Source organism: Eleutherodactylus coqui, chromosome 5 (genome assembly GCF_035609145.1).
Source record: "Eleutherodactylus coqui strain aEleCoq1 chromosome 5, aEleCoq1.hap1, whole genome shotgun sequence".
Classification (NCBI taxonomy): Eukaryota; Metazoa; Chordata; class Amphibia; order Anura; family Eleutherodactylidae; genus Eleutherodactylus; species Eleutherodactylus coqui.
This window is the reverse complement of record NC_089841.1, coordinates 185,988,889-186,005,522: the sequence shown is the minus strand read 5'-3', so window position 1 is coordinate 186,005,522 and position 16,634 is coordinate 185,988,889. Positions and strand designations below refer to the sequence as shown.

The following is a 16,634-nucleotide window of genomic DNA, read 5'->3' as shown; positions in this document are numbered from 1 at the left end:
TGTATCAATATAACCTGTATAGAGATGAGCGAACACACTCGTCTGAGCTTGATGCTCGTTCGAGTATTAGGGTACTCGAGATTGTCGTTACTCGAGTCGAACACCACGTGGTACTTGAGTCAATTGCATTTTCTTTTCCGTATGTTTAGCGCCATTTGCTAGCCAATAGACATGCGGGGAAGGCATTACCACTTCCTCCGGTGATGTGCCTGCCCTCCCCCCACAGTAGTGAGTGGCTGGGCCGATCAGGTGATCACTGAGTACTTAAACTAGTCCCGCCCGCAGCTCACCTCAAACGCATGCTGGCAGAGGTTAGGGAAAGTGCTGCTGCTAATATAGGTTAGAGTAGGATCCTGTCATCAAGAGCCCCAAGGTCCTTCTTAGGGCTACTCCTCATAGTGTGCATTACTGTTGTGGCTGGCTGGGAGCAGTAGTGCACCATTTTTTTTTAAGCATCTAGGGCTGTGCAGGCCATTTCAGCTATACTGTTCTGTATGTGCAGTGCATAAAGCAGAGTGTAGGGACACAGCTACTTATATTGGGAAAGTTTTACAGTCCTCCTGATCCTCTGTACAAGAACCCCAACGGTCCTTCTTAGGGCTACATCTCACCGTGTGCATTATAGTTGGGTTGAGGAAGCGGACGCGGGCGTCCAAGTGAGGGTGGGGGCACAGGCCGAGTTCCTGGGCGTGATGAATCACAGCTGGCTGCTGCGGGATTAGGAGAGAGGCAAGTTTCTGGGCTCCCCAGCTTCATATCACAATTTACGGGTCCACGTGGTAGACTTTTATTACAAACAGAGCAGTGCGAGCAGGTCCTGTCGTGGATGGCAGATAATGTGTCCAGCAATGTATCGACCACCCAGTCTTCTACACAGTCCACTACTCCTGGCCTAGGAACTGCAACTCTGAATCCTCTGGCTGCTCCTCCTTCCTCCCAGCCTCCTCACTCCATGAAAATGACATATTCTGAGCAGGCAGACTCCCAGGAACTGTTCTCGGGTCCCTGCCATGAGTGGGAAAAAATGGTTCTTCTCTCACCGGAGGAGTTTGTCGTGACCGATGCCCAACCTTTGGAAAGTTCCCGGAGTCCGGGTGATGAGGCTGGGAACATCTAGCAACTGTCTCAAGAGCTTTTTGGGGATGAGGATGATGAGACACAGTTGTCTGTCAGTGAGGTAGTAGTAAGTCTGAGGGAGGAGTGCACAGAGGATTCGTAGGAAGAGCAGCTGGACGATGAGGTGACTGACCCCACCTGGTTTGCTAAGCCTACTGAGGACAGGGCTTCAGAGAGGGAGGCAAGTGCAGCAGGACAGGTTGGAAGAGGCAGTGGAGTGGCCAGGGGTAGAGGCAGGGCCAGAGCGAAGAATAACCCAACTGTTTCCCAAAGCACCCCCTCGCGGCAAGCCTCCGTGCAGAGGGCTAGGTGTTCAAAGGTGTGGATGTTCTTTAGTGAGAGCACGGACAACCGACAAACAGTGGTGTGCAACCTGTGTTGCACAAAGATCAGCCGGGGAGCCACCAGTACCAGCTTCACCACCACCAGCATGCGCAGGCATATGATGGCCAAGCACCCCACAAGGTGGGAGGAAGGCCATTCACCACCTCCGGGTTACACCACTGCCTCTTTCCCTATGCCTCAACCTGGCACACAGATCCAATCTCCCTTCCAGGACACAGGCACGAGCGCCTCCCGGCCTGCACCCACACCCTCACCTCCACTCCATCCAGCAATGTCTCTCAGCGCAGCGTTCAGCTGTTACTAACACAAGCGTTGGAGCGAAAGCGCAAATACACCGCCACCCACCTGCATGCACAAGCTTTAAACGTGCGCATTGTCGAATTAATCAGCCTGGAGATGCTGCCGTACAGGTCCCCAGTCGCCACAATTTTTCCCGGTGTGCCGTCCCAGCCATACACCAGCACGTCTCCCGCAAAACATAAATCGTGCCCTCACCAATGCGGTTACTGGGAAGTTCCACTTAACCACGGACACATGGACAAGTACTGGCGGGCAGGACCACTATATCTTCCTGACTGCACATTGGGTGAACTTGGTGGAGGCTGGGACCGAGTCAGAGCCTGGGACCGCTCACATCCTACCCACACTTAGAATAGCGGGTCCTACCTCGGTGCTGGTATCTGCAGTGTTTTATGCCACCTCCTCCAAACCCTCCCCCTCCTCCTCCTCCGCCACCTCTACCTCTCAATTAAGAAGTGTGAGCACGTCGCCAGCAGTCGGTGTGGTGCGGCGCGGCAGCACAGCGGTGGGCAAGCGTGAGTAAGCCGTGCTAAAACTAATCAGCTTAGGTGACAAGAGGTACACGGCCCCCGAGCTGCTGCAGGGTCTGACAGAGCAGACCGACCTCTGGCTTTTGCCGCTGAGCCTCCAACCGGGCATGGTCATGTGCGACAATGGCCATAACCTGGTGCTTTCAGCTGCCAGAGCACCAACTGCTGTGCGACGTTCCCACACGCTGGAATTCTACGCTGCACATGTTGGCCAGGCTGTACGAGCAGCGTAAAGCAATAGTGGAATACCAGCTGCAACATGGGCGGCGGAGTGGTAGTCAGCCTCCGCAATTATTTACTGAGGAGTGGGCATGAATGGCAGATATCTGCCAGGTCCTCGGAAACTTTGAGGAGTCTACCCAGATGGTGAGCGGCGATGTGGCAATCATTAGCATTACCATCCCACTGCTTTGCCTGCTGAGAAGTTTGCTGCTAAGCATAAAAGCCTACGCTTTGCGGTTGGAACAGGAGACGAGGATGACAGTATGTCGCTTGATAGCCAGACCACCCTCATGTCTATATCTCAGGGCGTTTTGGAGGAGGGGGAGGGGGAGGAGGAGGGGGGAGGAGGAGGAGGAGGGGGAGGGGGAGGAGGAGGGGGGAGGAGGAGGAGGAGGGGGAGGAGGAGGAGGGGGAGGAGGGGGAGGAGGAGGAGGGGGATGAGGAGGAGGAGGGGGAGGGGGATGAGGAGAGGGAGGGGGAGGGGGAGGAGGAGGGGGAGGGGGACGAGGAGGAGGAGGGGGAGGAGGAGGAGGGGGAGGAGGAGGAGGGGGAAGAGACAGCTGGCCACACTGCAAAGGGTACCCCTGTTGCTTGCCTCTCATCTGTTCAGCATGTTTGGGCTGAAAAGGAGGAGGAGAAGGAGAATCCTGAAAGTCATCTTCCTAGTGAGGACAGCCATGTGTTGCGTACTGGCACCCTGGCACACATGTCTGACTTCATGTTAGGCTGCCTTTCCCGTGACCCGCGCGTTAGATGCATTCTGGCCAACATGGATTATTGGGTGTACACCCTTCTTGACCCACGGTATAAGGAAAACCTTTCCACTCTCATTCCCAAAGAGGAAAGGGGTATGAGAGTGATGCAATACCACAGGGCCCTGGTGGAAAAAGTGATCCTAAAGTTCCCATCTGACAGTGCTAGTGGCAGAAAATGCAGTTCAGAGGGCCAAGTAGCATGGAAGGAGTGGGGATCGGGCAGCATGTCCAGCTCAGGCAGGGGAACACTCTCCAAGGCCTTTGCCAGCTTTATGGCTCCCCAGCAAGACTGTGTCACCACTACCCAGTCAAGGCTGAGTCGGAGGGAGCACTGTAAAAAGATGGTGAGGGAGTACGTAGCCGATCGTACCACCGTCCTCCGTGATGCCTCTGCTCCATACAACTATTGGGTGTCAAAGCTGGACATGTGGCACAAACTTGCGCTGTACACCCTGGAGGTGCTGGCCTGCCCTGCTGCTAGTGTCTTGTCAGAGAGGGTGTTTAGGGGAATCATCACGGATAAGCGTACCCACCTGTCAACTGCCAGTGCCGACATGCTTACACTCATAAAGATGAACAAAGGCTGGATTTCCCCAGACTTCTCTTCTCCACCGGTGGAAAAAAGTGGAACCTAATGAGTCTTTTCACTGCAACAGGAGAAAAATGCATCCTCTATCACCACAAAAAATGGTTAATTAGCTTTGTTAATCACTCTCAGATATTATTACTCCGCCTCCTCCTAAAACAGTATGCATCATGCTGAACTGCCAATTTTTCTGCAGCCCAAAAGGCTCTGTTTAAAAGTTTTTTACAATTTTTCAAAGTTTCAAAAGTATTGATACTTTAATAGAAACCAATTTCACAGGTCTGCCCCAGGCTCTGTTACAAATTAAGCAACAGCGAGCTGTATATTTAAAAAATGTTTATGGGTTTCATCTGCCCTCGCAGTTAAGCAATTTTTCAGGGGTGCACTTGTACTCTTGGTACACCAATTTTTCTGGCCCTCGCCTATACTGTTATTTAACTGATTTTTCCAGCCTTCGCCTACACTCTTGGTAACCAAATTTTTTCAGGTGTTCGCCTATACTCTTGGTACACCAATGTTTCAGGGGTTCGCCTACACTCTTGCTACAGAAATGTTACAAGGGTCTGTCTATACTTTTGCTACAGAAATGTTACTGGGATCTGCCTATGCAGTTTCTACTGAATGGTTTGAGGGGTCCCCCTATACCTTTGCTACAGAATTGTTACTGGGGTACGCCTATACTCTTGCTATAGAAATGTTACTGGGGTCCGCCTATACTCTTGCTACAGAAATGTTACAAGGGTCCGCCTATACTCTTGCTACAGAAATGTTACTGGGGTTCGCCTATGTAGTTTCTACTGAATGGTTTGAGGGGTTCGCCTAAACTCTTGCTACAGAAATATTACTGGCGTCCACCTATACTCCTGCTACAGACATGTTAATGGGGTCTCCTTATACTTTTGCTACAGAAATGTTACTGGGGTCTGCCTATACTTTTCCTACAGAAATGTTACAGGGGTCTGCATATACTCTTGCTACAGAAATGTTACTGGGGTCTGCCTATACTTTTGCTACAGAAATGCTACTGGGGTCTCCCTATACTTTTGCTACAGAAATATTACTGGTGTCCGCCTATACTCTTGCTATAGAAATGTTACTGGGATCTGCCTATACTTCTGTTACAGAAATATTACTGGGGTCCGCCTATAGTCTTGCTATAGAAATGTTACTAGTGTCCACCTATACTCTTGCTACAGAAATGTTACATGGGTCTGCCTATACTTTTGCTACAGAAATGTTACTGTGGTCCGCCTATACTCTTGCTACGGAAATGTTATTGGGGTCTCCCTATACTTTTGCTACAGAAATGTTACTCGGCTCTGCCTATACTCTTGCTACAGAAATGTTACTGGGGTCTGTGTATGCAGTTTCTACTGAATGGTTTGAGGGGTTCGCCTATACTTTTGCTACAGAAATGTTACAGGGGTCCACCTATACTCTTGCTACAGAAATGTAACAGGGGTCTGCCTATACATTTGCTACAGAAATGTTACTGGGGTCCATCTATACTCTTGCTACAGAAATGTTACTTGGGTCTGCCTATACATTTTCTACTGAATGGTTTTATGGGTTCGCCTATACTCTTGGTACGGAAATGTTAAATGGGGTTGGCCTATACTTTTGCTACAGAAAAGTTACTGGGGTCCGCCTATACTCTTGCAATAGAAATGTTACTGGGGTCTCCCTATATTTTTGCTACAGAAATACTACTGAGGTCTCTCTATACTTTTGCTACAGAAATGTTACTGGGGTCCGCCTATGCAGTTTCTACTGAATGGTTTGAGGGGTTTGCCTATACTTTTGCTACAGAAATGGTACTGGGGTCTCCCTATATTTTTGCTACAGAAATGCTACTGAGGTCTCTCTATACTTTTGCTACAGAAATGTTACTGGGGTCCGCCTATGCAGTTTCTACTGAATGGTTTGAGGGGTTTGCCTATACTTTTGCTACAGAAATGGTACTGGGGTCTCCCTATATTTTTGCTACAGAAATGCTACTGGGGTCTCCCTATACTTTTGCTACAGAAATGTTACAGGGTTCCGCCTATACTCTTACTATAGAAATGTTACAGGGGTCTGCCTATACGTTTGCTACAGCAATGTTACTGGGGTCCGCCTATGCAGTTTCTACTGAATGGTTTGAGGGGTTTGCCTATACTTTTGCTACAGAAATGTTACTGGGGGCCACCTATACTCTTGATACAGAAATGTTACTGGGGTCTCCCTATACTTTTGCTATAGAAATGTTACTTTGGCCCGCCTATACTCTTGCTATAGAAATGTTACTGGGGTCTGCCTATTCTCTTGCTATAGAAATGTTACTAGGGCCTGCCTATGCTGTGGGTGCACAAAGACTTCCCATTGTGGTGTTTTACCTATCTGGAACAAATAGACTGACTGACTTGTTCAGAAATGTGGGCCAAGGCTGAGGTCCTTGGCTGGGTGAAACTCTGCCATGTTTGGGCACTTTGATTTCTTCCTGTGTAATACCATCTTTGTGCACCCACAGCATAGACGAGCCCAAGGAACTCAAAGACTTTCCATTGCGGTGTTGAGCTATCTGACACCTGCACAAAATGAAGTGTGTGGGGACCCATGGATTTCCTATAGCTATTTAACTCACGGCACCTTGGGTCACACAAGATGGATGCTGGGATCGAGCCTGACCCAGGGCCCACTCACGTACTTCCCACACAGAGTATTGCGGGTCCTACCTCAGTCATGGTTTCTTGGCCTTAATATGCCACCTCCACCTCCTGCTTGGGGTCTGGGGATCAGCGTTGGGCAACATGTATTTTCTCTCGTGTTACCACAGTTATCTGAGACACTGGTTTGGGCCAAACAAAAGGAGTGTTACTGCATTAATGAGACATTCACAGCTGCACTAGCATATGAGTCTACTTTATGCCCTTGATTAATAAGGGTGTGAGCCGAGGCCGAGGTCCTTGGCAGGGTGAAACTGCTATGTTTGGGCGCTCTGATTTCTTTATGTGTAATACTTTCCTTGACTTCTTTGGGCTTGCCTATGCTGTGGGTGCACAAAGACTTCCCATTGCGGTGTTTTACCTGTCTGGCACAAATACACTGACTGACTAGGGTAGAAATGTGGACCGAGGTCCTTGGCGGGGTGAAACTCGGCCATGTTTGGACACTCTGATTTCCTCATGTGTAATACCATGTTTGAGTTCCTTGGGCTCACCTATGTTGTGGGTGCACAAAGACTTCCCATTGCGGTGTTTTACCTGTCTGGCACAAATACACTGACTGACTAGGGTAGAAATGTGGGCCGAGATCCTTGGTGGGGTGAAACTCGGCCATGTTTGGGCACTCTGATTTCTTCCTGCATAATGCCATCCTAGTGCACCGACAGCATAGGTGAGCCCAGGAACTCAAAGACTTCCCATTGCGGTGTTGAGCTATCTGACACCTACACAGAATGAATTGTGTAGGGACACATGGATTTCCCATTGCTATGTAACTCGCTGCACCTTGGGTCACACAAGGTGGAGGCTGGGACCGAGCCTGACCCTGGGCCCGCTCACGTGCTTCCCACACAGAGTATTCCTGCATTGTGGAGATGTGTAAAAGTGCTGGCACCTGAGTCCCCTTTATGCCCATGTTTGCGGCTCCTTACAATTTTGTGATGGAGGTGGCACGGGATTGGAATGATAATCGTCAATTTATCATCAATTCTCAACAGCATTGTGGGCTATTGCCCACACTTTCAAGGAGGGTCGCTGCCTGGCCCTGCCAACCCTCTGCAGTGTGTGCCTCCGGTTCCTCCTTATCCAGTACGCACTTATAAATAGACATGAGGGTGGTGTGGCTATGAAGCGAGTGTGTTGGCATGAGGGCAGCTGAACACTGCGCAGGGAAACTTTTGTGTGCGCTGTGGACGCAGGGTCGTGCGGGGGGGTTGGACTGCAATGCCAGCATGTAACCCAGGAGAACAGGCAGCGGTGTCACCCGCAGGCAGTGATTGTCCTTGGTTGCAGGTAGTGTGGTGCTTGGCTAAGATGTGCCAACGTGTGTGCCTTAATAATGAGTGTTTGTCCGAAGTAAATTGTTAGGGGGGTGACGCCAGACTCTTGCCACCATTTTGGCTTAATAGTGGGACCTATAACAGAGTGTACTGAGCATGTCTAGACAGCCCAGAATAAAATAAAGATCCAGAACACAGGGATTTAGAGGGGCTAATCTTGGTGCTGACAGGGAAGGAGACTGCGCACAGCTGCTCTGGTGATGACAGTTGGCATGGTGTGGAAGGCAAGAGTGTTGCCATGGTAGCCTGCTCCTGGTCTGAATAAGAACTGGGCCCAAGTACAAAAAATATTCCTTAAGGAGAGAGACTTAGGGAGTTTGGGGAACTATTGCTTGTGTTGACGATCCACTGATGGCAGCATCATGTTCTTGAACTCCTGCTATTATGGCGTTCAGAATGTGAACGCTAGTGCCAGGAGAATAGGGGGTGATGCTGCAGCCTCTCATTAGCTACAGTGGTCCCCGGATTTACTGTGTCACATCTTCATCTGTCACAGAAATCATCATTACCATAGCGAGCTGCAGCGCTGGATCCCAGCCACTGCAAAGAAGTATGTATATCTCTACTGTATTTATTGTTTTCACACAGGAGGTCCTATTGAAAAGGGGTTGTCCAGAAACCGGATAACCCCTTTAATGTGTTGTATGAGAACATTTTAACTTTGAACTTGTTCTGCTAATGAAAACTGAGAGAGGACTAACCTACAAAATACATGTTTGAAGTGACATCATTGTCCTCCAAAATATAACAATGTTTTACACAACATTTTCTGTTTTTAGGCAATTCTGGACACGTTTTCCGACTCTTGTGAAAAGGGTCATGGTCTAAATTGTGTAAAAAATTACACCAAATTGTGCCAAAGTTTGGGTGCAATTTTTGGCATAAATTAAACCAACTAATGGGTGACATGAGCTTAGACTAGACGGTCTTAATATTCAACAGATTTACCATCGAGCATGAGTCATTGTGATGACCTGTCTGTCTTATTTTGCACTGTCTTTTAGACGATACTAGTAAATATGCCCCAGTGTCTTCACTGACTTCAGGGCCATTAACAGTTTCTTGCATTGTAATGTATCTGTAGTGACACACTGTGTCACTGACAGCACAGAAATACACTCCAGTATCCGATGGGTTGAGATCAGAAATCAGCAAGGGAATAAACTTTTTATCTACAAGTCTTGCTGAGAATTTTCCCTTGGATGGCTCATCGTCTTCCTTAAATCCTGCCTTCTTTAAGATAGCCTGAGGCTTTTTTCTAGGATACTGAACATACCAGAATAGATAAGGAGATGTACTTGTTGTTTCATATTCACAATCAAGAGTGACATGGTCCCCTTCCTGTGCAGTTTCTTCAAGTTTTGGCTGTTTTACAAAGTCAGCTCTGCAAATACTCACTGTGCAAAAGAAAATCAACAGTGAATTTAAGGCAAACAAGGTAAATAGTAATAACATTAATGTAGGTGTTCTTACCTGGAAATGCAATGCATAAAACCAGATAGAACCAAATCATCGTAGCTGTCATGTGTTTTCTGGTAGGACTGCGTGGAAAGCACAATGAATAGAACACTACTTCAGAAGAGGAGGAGGAGGAGTATCAAAAGATGCAAGAGATCAGGGCCAATCTCTTGTATGCTACGTAATATCAGACCAGGTGCAGCTCTGTAGTTTCTCAGTATATTGCACATTTACAGGAAATGTCTGTTCAGTATATAATGATGGAAGAATATTGGTTATTGAAATATTTTTGTCTTGATAAAGAAAAGAGGGCTGGCATTTTCTTCCAAAAACACCCTGTCCAACTTAAAGGGGTGTTTCTATCCTAGACTTTCATAACATATCTACAGGACATGCCATGAAAGTCTAATAGATGCAGAATAAGATTCCACCTCTGTGACCCATATGAACTGTACAAGTGGTCATTAGTAGTTTGATTATATTACCAGTGTTTCAGCTGTGCTACATGCTTCATCCATTATGATGCGACACATCACACACACAGCTTTACTACATGCATTCTGATTCCCACACAAGACAAACATAGCTTGGCTCCTCCCACAGCAGTGACATCACCATAGGTCCAGCCCACTGGATTTCTGTGGTGAAGGTAGGTCGGTGTCTTCTGTCAGGACCGTTGAGTTGTGTCTGACATTATAACAGCTTAGTTGTATTCTTATTTAGTTATTTTTGTCCTCCCCTTTTCAAGAGCCCTAACTGTGTTGTTCTTCTGTCGCTTAGGCTCTGTGTTTGATATATGTTGTAGGACCTTCAATGAAGTCACCAGGGGGTGGAGCCATGACATCACTGGTGGAAGAGCATGAGAAGCATTCACATACATACTCATTGACAAGTGGTCATTAGTAGGTTGATCTCAAGTTCTGCCTCCAATGCCCCTGCTGAAAGCAGTAACCAGTGGTAGTTGCTAGTTATAGAAACAGCTGAGCGAACATGGCTGCTCTGTTTCTGTAATTCCAATAGAAGTCAATGGGAGTTATGCAAACAACATATTACAGTGATCTACACTGTATCCCATAGCCCCTTTCTATTGAAGTTTCATGGGATAAATACAAGATGGCTGCCACCAAGATGGCTAACAGGCACCACCATAGTGACAAAAAGTTTTACTTTACTGATATAAGTGTTCTACAAAGTTTCCTACTTGTACCTCTTTTTGTTCTGAAGATATGCTGGGTGGCCCTGACTTTAGAATCACCCTGTATACACAATATATTGACATGTTTGGAAATGCTACCCTTCACTATGCAGCTGTAATATGATTAGAGATGAGTGAGCATGCTCGGATAAGGCAGTTACTCGAGCGAGGGGGCAGCGGGGGTGAGCCCAGGGGGGAGAGTGACGATGATCTCTCTCCCCCCACCCCCTGCAGCGGAAAAACGCACGTCAAAAAGCGAGTGTGATTGAGCCCTCAGAATGGATCCACATGCCATTTGTATGCAGCCTTACAGGCTTTGTTTGGTGTGATATGTACAGACATATTCTCTCCTAGAAACAAAGCATTTAAGGGAGATTACGTTTGTATATGGGACAGGCAATGGAGCATGAAATACTTTCTTTTTGTTTTAGTTAGACAGAGTATAACTCAGTGTAAAATTGGAGGTATATCATGGCTCCATACAGAATGGAACTGTAATATGACCATGGGCATGGACTCTTAGACCTTGGTATCTTTGTACTTAAAGCATACCTGAGTCTTCAAAAGCAGCTTAGGCCTTCATTGGCCGCTAGTTTGTGGCAGTTTGCACACAGTTTAAATAATATCAATTCAGTTTTCATGTAGGTTTTCCTATTTTTCTGCTGCCTTGCTGTTTGCAATCCACTTACAGGTGTGGGCATGTCCTAAGCCAGTGCTGTGCTGACCAGGACTCCAATCATCTGCAAAGCATCATCTGAATTCCCACCCCATTGTTATATGTAGTAACTATCAGTGTCCGAATGTCCCGTTTACTAGAGAAGCCAAATGCCCAACAACAAGTAGTGGATTACAAAGTTGCTGGAGAGGAGACACCTAGTGGCAGTCACTGCAAACTTCATTTTTAGTAGTAAAACAAAAAAAAACAACACACACAGGCTGTTAGATGAGCATAAATTGCTTGAAAAGTTAATGTCCGTTTAAATCTGATGTTTACAAAGACTCAGCTTGACTTTTTGGCTCAATTATTCAAATCATCCACAGACTCCTGTACAAAATGTGCATCATGTATCAGAATTTGTCCAATCCCAATTGGAGGTGCTTTCTAAAGTGACTTAAATCCAACAAATGCCATTTTCGACAAAAGAGGATTTTCAGTGATGAGATTTGGACAGTTTGGAATAATATGTGATTTTGCAGTGAATGCTTTGTAAGTATTTGAGTTAGTTTGGCTACAGTATGGTCCTAGTGATCCTAGTGATACGGTAGGCATCATGAAAAGTATGTAACTACTTTTGCCTCAGTTTCTTCGGAAAATGGATATAAATCACCTCTTCAATTCATTTTGGAAGAATTTGACACTTTTTATTGCTTGTTATACATTAGAAAGCTTTTGTAAGAAGTTTCCAAGATAAAGTACATTTACCTAGCTAAGGTTAATGTCTCCAAAACATTTCATATACCTCTGAAAAATTAATCCAAACTTTTAATTAACTGCTAAACTGTAAGGTTCCCAAGAGTGACTAACATGAATGGAGCAACGTAAGATAGTGTATGTAAAGCATGTTGAAAAAAAGAAGACTCCTGGGAGCTGCTGTGAACAGTAATCAGTTGGAATTTATTGGATTATTTCCAGGGATTGTTTCTCCCAAAGGACATATATTTCATATGAAGGTGGCATACACTCCTGTACTGAATTCACTGAGAAAAATGGAGGAGAGTGTCTGCAGTGCTGATTAATGACACCAAGCAGAATAACTTACATGTATATCTGACTGCACTGTTATATGGATGAGAACAAGTAAGGCCAGAACCCTTGATTTGTATGACCCATATTTACAGAATTTAAAGTTCCCCATTTAAACTATGCATTATGCAATTATTCTTCACCCTGTATCATATTTGTAATAGTATAAGTTTATACTATTAAGATAAGCATTGGTAATATAAATGCAAGAAGCCTACTCAAAGGAACGCTAAATATGTTACCAATTAATAATCTATTAAAAAGATTATATAGATCCAAATTAACAAAAAATATATATTTATCATTGCTTTTGATATTGTGTGCTTTTGACCAATGTTTATATTGTTTTATATTACTTCTAGTAGTATGTTTGTTTATTTCTAACCATACTTATATCACTGAGTACAAGCTGTTACATGTATAAGCAATAATCAGGTTACATACATTGATGTGTTATTGGTGTAGGGATATGCATTAGTCCCACAACAGTGTATCCCTATATCATTAAAAAAAATCCATTTAATGGCTTTGGACACCTTTGGGGGCAATTGAGGCAATTTTTTTCTGACTCAAACAAATGTATTTTGTGTTGAAAATAATTTTGATATCACCCCCAGTGCATCCTGTGGTTCTGACACTGCACATGCTGTGTAAAGCTTCATTCACTTCAATGAGAAAGCTGAAGATAGCTGATTTCTAGCAGTCGGCTCTCTCCAGCGGTCTCACTGAAGTTAATTGAGCCGTGGCGCACATATATGACCTCCGCTGTCAAAATTGCATGATGCACTGAAAGTCAGTTCTCAAGATTGGTGTGATTTCCAATGGTTGAGCCACTACTGAACCCTTATCCTAACTTGCTGAGATGAGACAACCCCTTTAGGGCTCAGTCACGCGGGCGCCGATCCGCCCGTGTTTCTGGACGATAAGATGGCCGCACCACATGTGGACGAATCTCAGCATGACCATCTCCATTGCCAGCCATATGTTCTTTTTTCCGGCCGGTGTGGAGAGTCATCCGCACCTGCAGTGCGGATCAGCACCTGTGTGACTGAGCCCTAAAGCTATGCAAAAATGTGCACATATATATTCTATCCAGAATTTTAATGATTCTTACTATCAATAGAAATTGCTATTATTTCAAGCAGTACAAATCGCATTGCAAGAAAAAAATGAAATAAGAAACTTACTTATCATCAAGGTTAAAGTAAGCTGGAAATTACATATTATAACATTTGTTTTTATTTTTTTTTTTCATTGTCGTAAAGCAATCAGAATAATCCTAATAATCCTTTATTTTTGTGCCTTGCTTGTATCTTACATTTTTCATATAATGGCCAGATTAGTGTAATTCTTCACATACAGCAGCTTATTGTAAGGTACATTTTAATCAGAAGTAAAACATCCTTTTCACATACACATTGTTTTACATGTTCTGTATATAACAAGTAGCTGCAACTGTAAGTAGGCCACTTCCCCGGCCTACCAGAATAAATGAAATGCAAAAGCAATGAAGTACAAACAATGCGCTAAACGTGATGAATGTGCCTATATTAGTACAACCAAGAAAAGAGACATATAAACTGCAGCAGGATGGAGTAAAAAAAGTGGCAGTTTACCTGAGGAAGAGACCAGTGTTTAGGCCTTGATACGTATGAAGACCTAAACACTGGTCTCTTCCTCAGGTGAACAGGGTTTTTACATTGATATATTGTTGTTTTTATCTTTACTGACACTTTCCTCTTGTATTTCTTAATATTGCTATATTGCCTTTTGTACTCCATCCTGGTGTGGTTTATATGCCTCTTTTCTTGGTTGTACTAATATAGGCACATTCATTAAGTTTAGCGCACCGTTTGTACATTATTGCCTTTGCATGTTTTTTTCTTTTTATGTTCATATGATGTTTATGTATTTAACTAATTCCTTTTCTTTATCTTACTTTTCTTACTGTTAAGAGTTGTAAAAAAATATTTTCATGGGCATGTATGGAGAACGCGTTTACATGATAATGCATTAAAGTTTAATATTTTCTTTGCATTTATGTGGCACAGATGTACACTACAACACTTGCTAATAAGCTTTGGGACAATAGACTAATTTCATAATATGTCAGATTATCACGTGAACTCTCAGAAATCCAGTCTTTTAAGGTCCACAATGGACACAAATAACGTAACAGAATTTCTTTTTGTGGTTTTTACCTTTAATCCAATTCTCCAGCACGTCATCTTTTCTGTGTTTGTGCTAGTGTATGTTTTGCTTCTGAGTGGAAATGTTTTGATCATGTTGACCATCAGTGCAGATTATCGTCTTCATAATCCAATGTACTTCTTCCTTGGTAAACTCTCCTTCATTGATCTCTGCTATTCGAGTGTAACTGTGCCCAAGATGTTGGTTGATTTTCTTTCTGACAGAAAAGCTATTTCATTCAATTCTTGCATCGCTCAACTTTACTTCTTCCACTTCTTTGCTTGTGCAGAATGTTTTCTTTTTACAACTATGGCATATGATCGCTATGTAGCTATATGCAAACCCTTGCAGTATTCCACCATTATGAGTAAACGGCTTTGTGTGTGGATGGTAGCAGCAACCTGGGCTATTGGTTTTGTTCATTCCAACATCCAGACAACACTAACAATGGGGTTGCCATTCTGTGGCCCTAATGAAATTAACAGCTTTTTTTGTGACATTCCACCCTTGATTAGGCTTGCATGCACTGATACAACTATGATTGATGCTATGATAGTGGCCAACAGTGGAATTGTATCACTGGGCTGCTTTTTGGCTGTTTTAATATCATATATTGGCATTGCTAAGGCAATCTTTAAAATACGAACAGTTGAAGGACGACGCAAAGCCTTTTCAACCTGTGCTTCCCATCTTATGGTGGTAACCTTTTTCTTTGGACCTTGTGTCTTTATTTACATGAGACCATCCCGGACTTATAAGGCTGATAAAGTGGTCAGTGTCTTCTACACAGTCATATCCCCAATGCTGAACCCAGTCATCTATACCTTAAGGAACCAGGAGGTGAAGACTTCTATGAAAAAAATGTGGGGGAGAAAAAACAAATGAACTGTCTATGGCAGATGTGTGCTTTTACTGAAGAGTCTTATTGTTCACATTAAGGCACCAAGTAAACTACCGTTTAAGAACCAAACTTATTTTGGCATTAAAACAACCCTCCGTTACTGGAGAAGTAAAGATGGCTGCACTGCTTCTCTGACTGTCTGATCTATACTGTCCTCTAGCATGCATTGGCATGATTGGCCAGGGCTGCCCATATGAGCAACACTGCACAGTAAGGACAGTATGTAGTGTCTTAGACTACCGATGCATAGTAATTAGAAATCAGAAAAGCAGTGCAGCCATCTTTGTTTCTTCCGGACTGGAGGGTCACTTTAAGGGGAATAGAAATTTTTTCGTTCTGTGTCACTGCATTCAGAGAGCGATAACTTGTTTTATCTTTGTGTTGAGGTAGCCATGTAAGGGCTTGTTTTTGCAGGAGTAGTCATATTTTCAATAGCACCATTTTGGGGTACATATAACTTTTTGATTAACTTCCAATAACTCTTACTGGGGGAGAATAAAAAGTACAACAGAAATTTCAGTAAATTGATTTTCCACTTGAAATTGCAGACATGACTACTGTTACTTTTATTCGATGGGTCAGTAGTACCATTATGGTGATACCAAATATGTGTAGTTTATGTTTTACTACTTTTGCGCAAAATAGAAGATCTCATGAAAAAAAATGAAGTTACATTCTAAAAACCATAGCCTTTTTATTTTTCCATCAATGTAGCCATTCAAGAGCTTGTTTTTTGCAGGGTGAGATGTAATTTTTATTGGTATCATTTTGAGGCCCATGTGACTTATTGAATGACACTCAATTTTTTGTAGGGGGATGGGTTAAGAAAGCAATTATGCTGCTGTTTTTGTGTTTTGTTTTTAACGTTGGTCACTGTGCAGATAACATATTATGCTAACTTTATTATAAGAAGACTGATGATTTTGGAAACTGTGTGTGTGTGCGGTATTAAAGGGGTTGTCTCGCGCCAAAACGTTTTGTTTTTTTTCCATAGGCCCCCCGTTCGGCGCAGGACAACCCCAAGGGATGTGTTAAAAAAAAAAAATATATATATATTACTTACCCGAATCCCCGCTCTGCGACGTCTTCCTTCTTCCTACTTCTTCCTTCACCAAGATGGCCCCCGGGATCTTCACCCACGATACACCGCGGGTCTTCTCCCATGGTGCACCGTGGGCTCTGTGCGGTCCATTGCCGATTCCAGCCTCCTGATTGGCTGGAATCGGCACACGTGACGGGGCGGAGCTACG

General features: G+C 44.3%; 1 protein-coding gene across 1 annotated transcript; it reads left to right on the top strand.

Annotated features, from left to right (window-relative positions):
- The first annotated feature begins 14,450 nt into the window (after positions 1-14,450).
- On the top strand, positions 14,451-15,368 carry LOC136627028 (olfactory receptor 4E2-like). Its single transcript, XM_066601983.1, has one exon. It carries the CDS (start codon positions 14,451-14,453, stop codon positions 15,366-15,368), a length of 918 nt encoding a protein of 305 aa, XP_066458080.1.
- The last annotated feature ends 1,266 nt before the right edge of the window (positions 15,369-16,634 follow it).

Coding starts and splice junctions, on each gene's coding strand:
- LOC136627028 (XM_066601983.1), top strand. CDS start 14,451: ATGGACACAAATAACGTAACAGAATTTCTTTTTGTGGTTTTTACCTTT.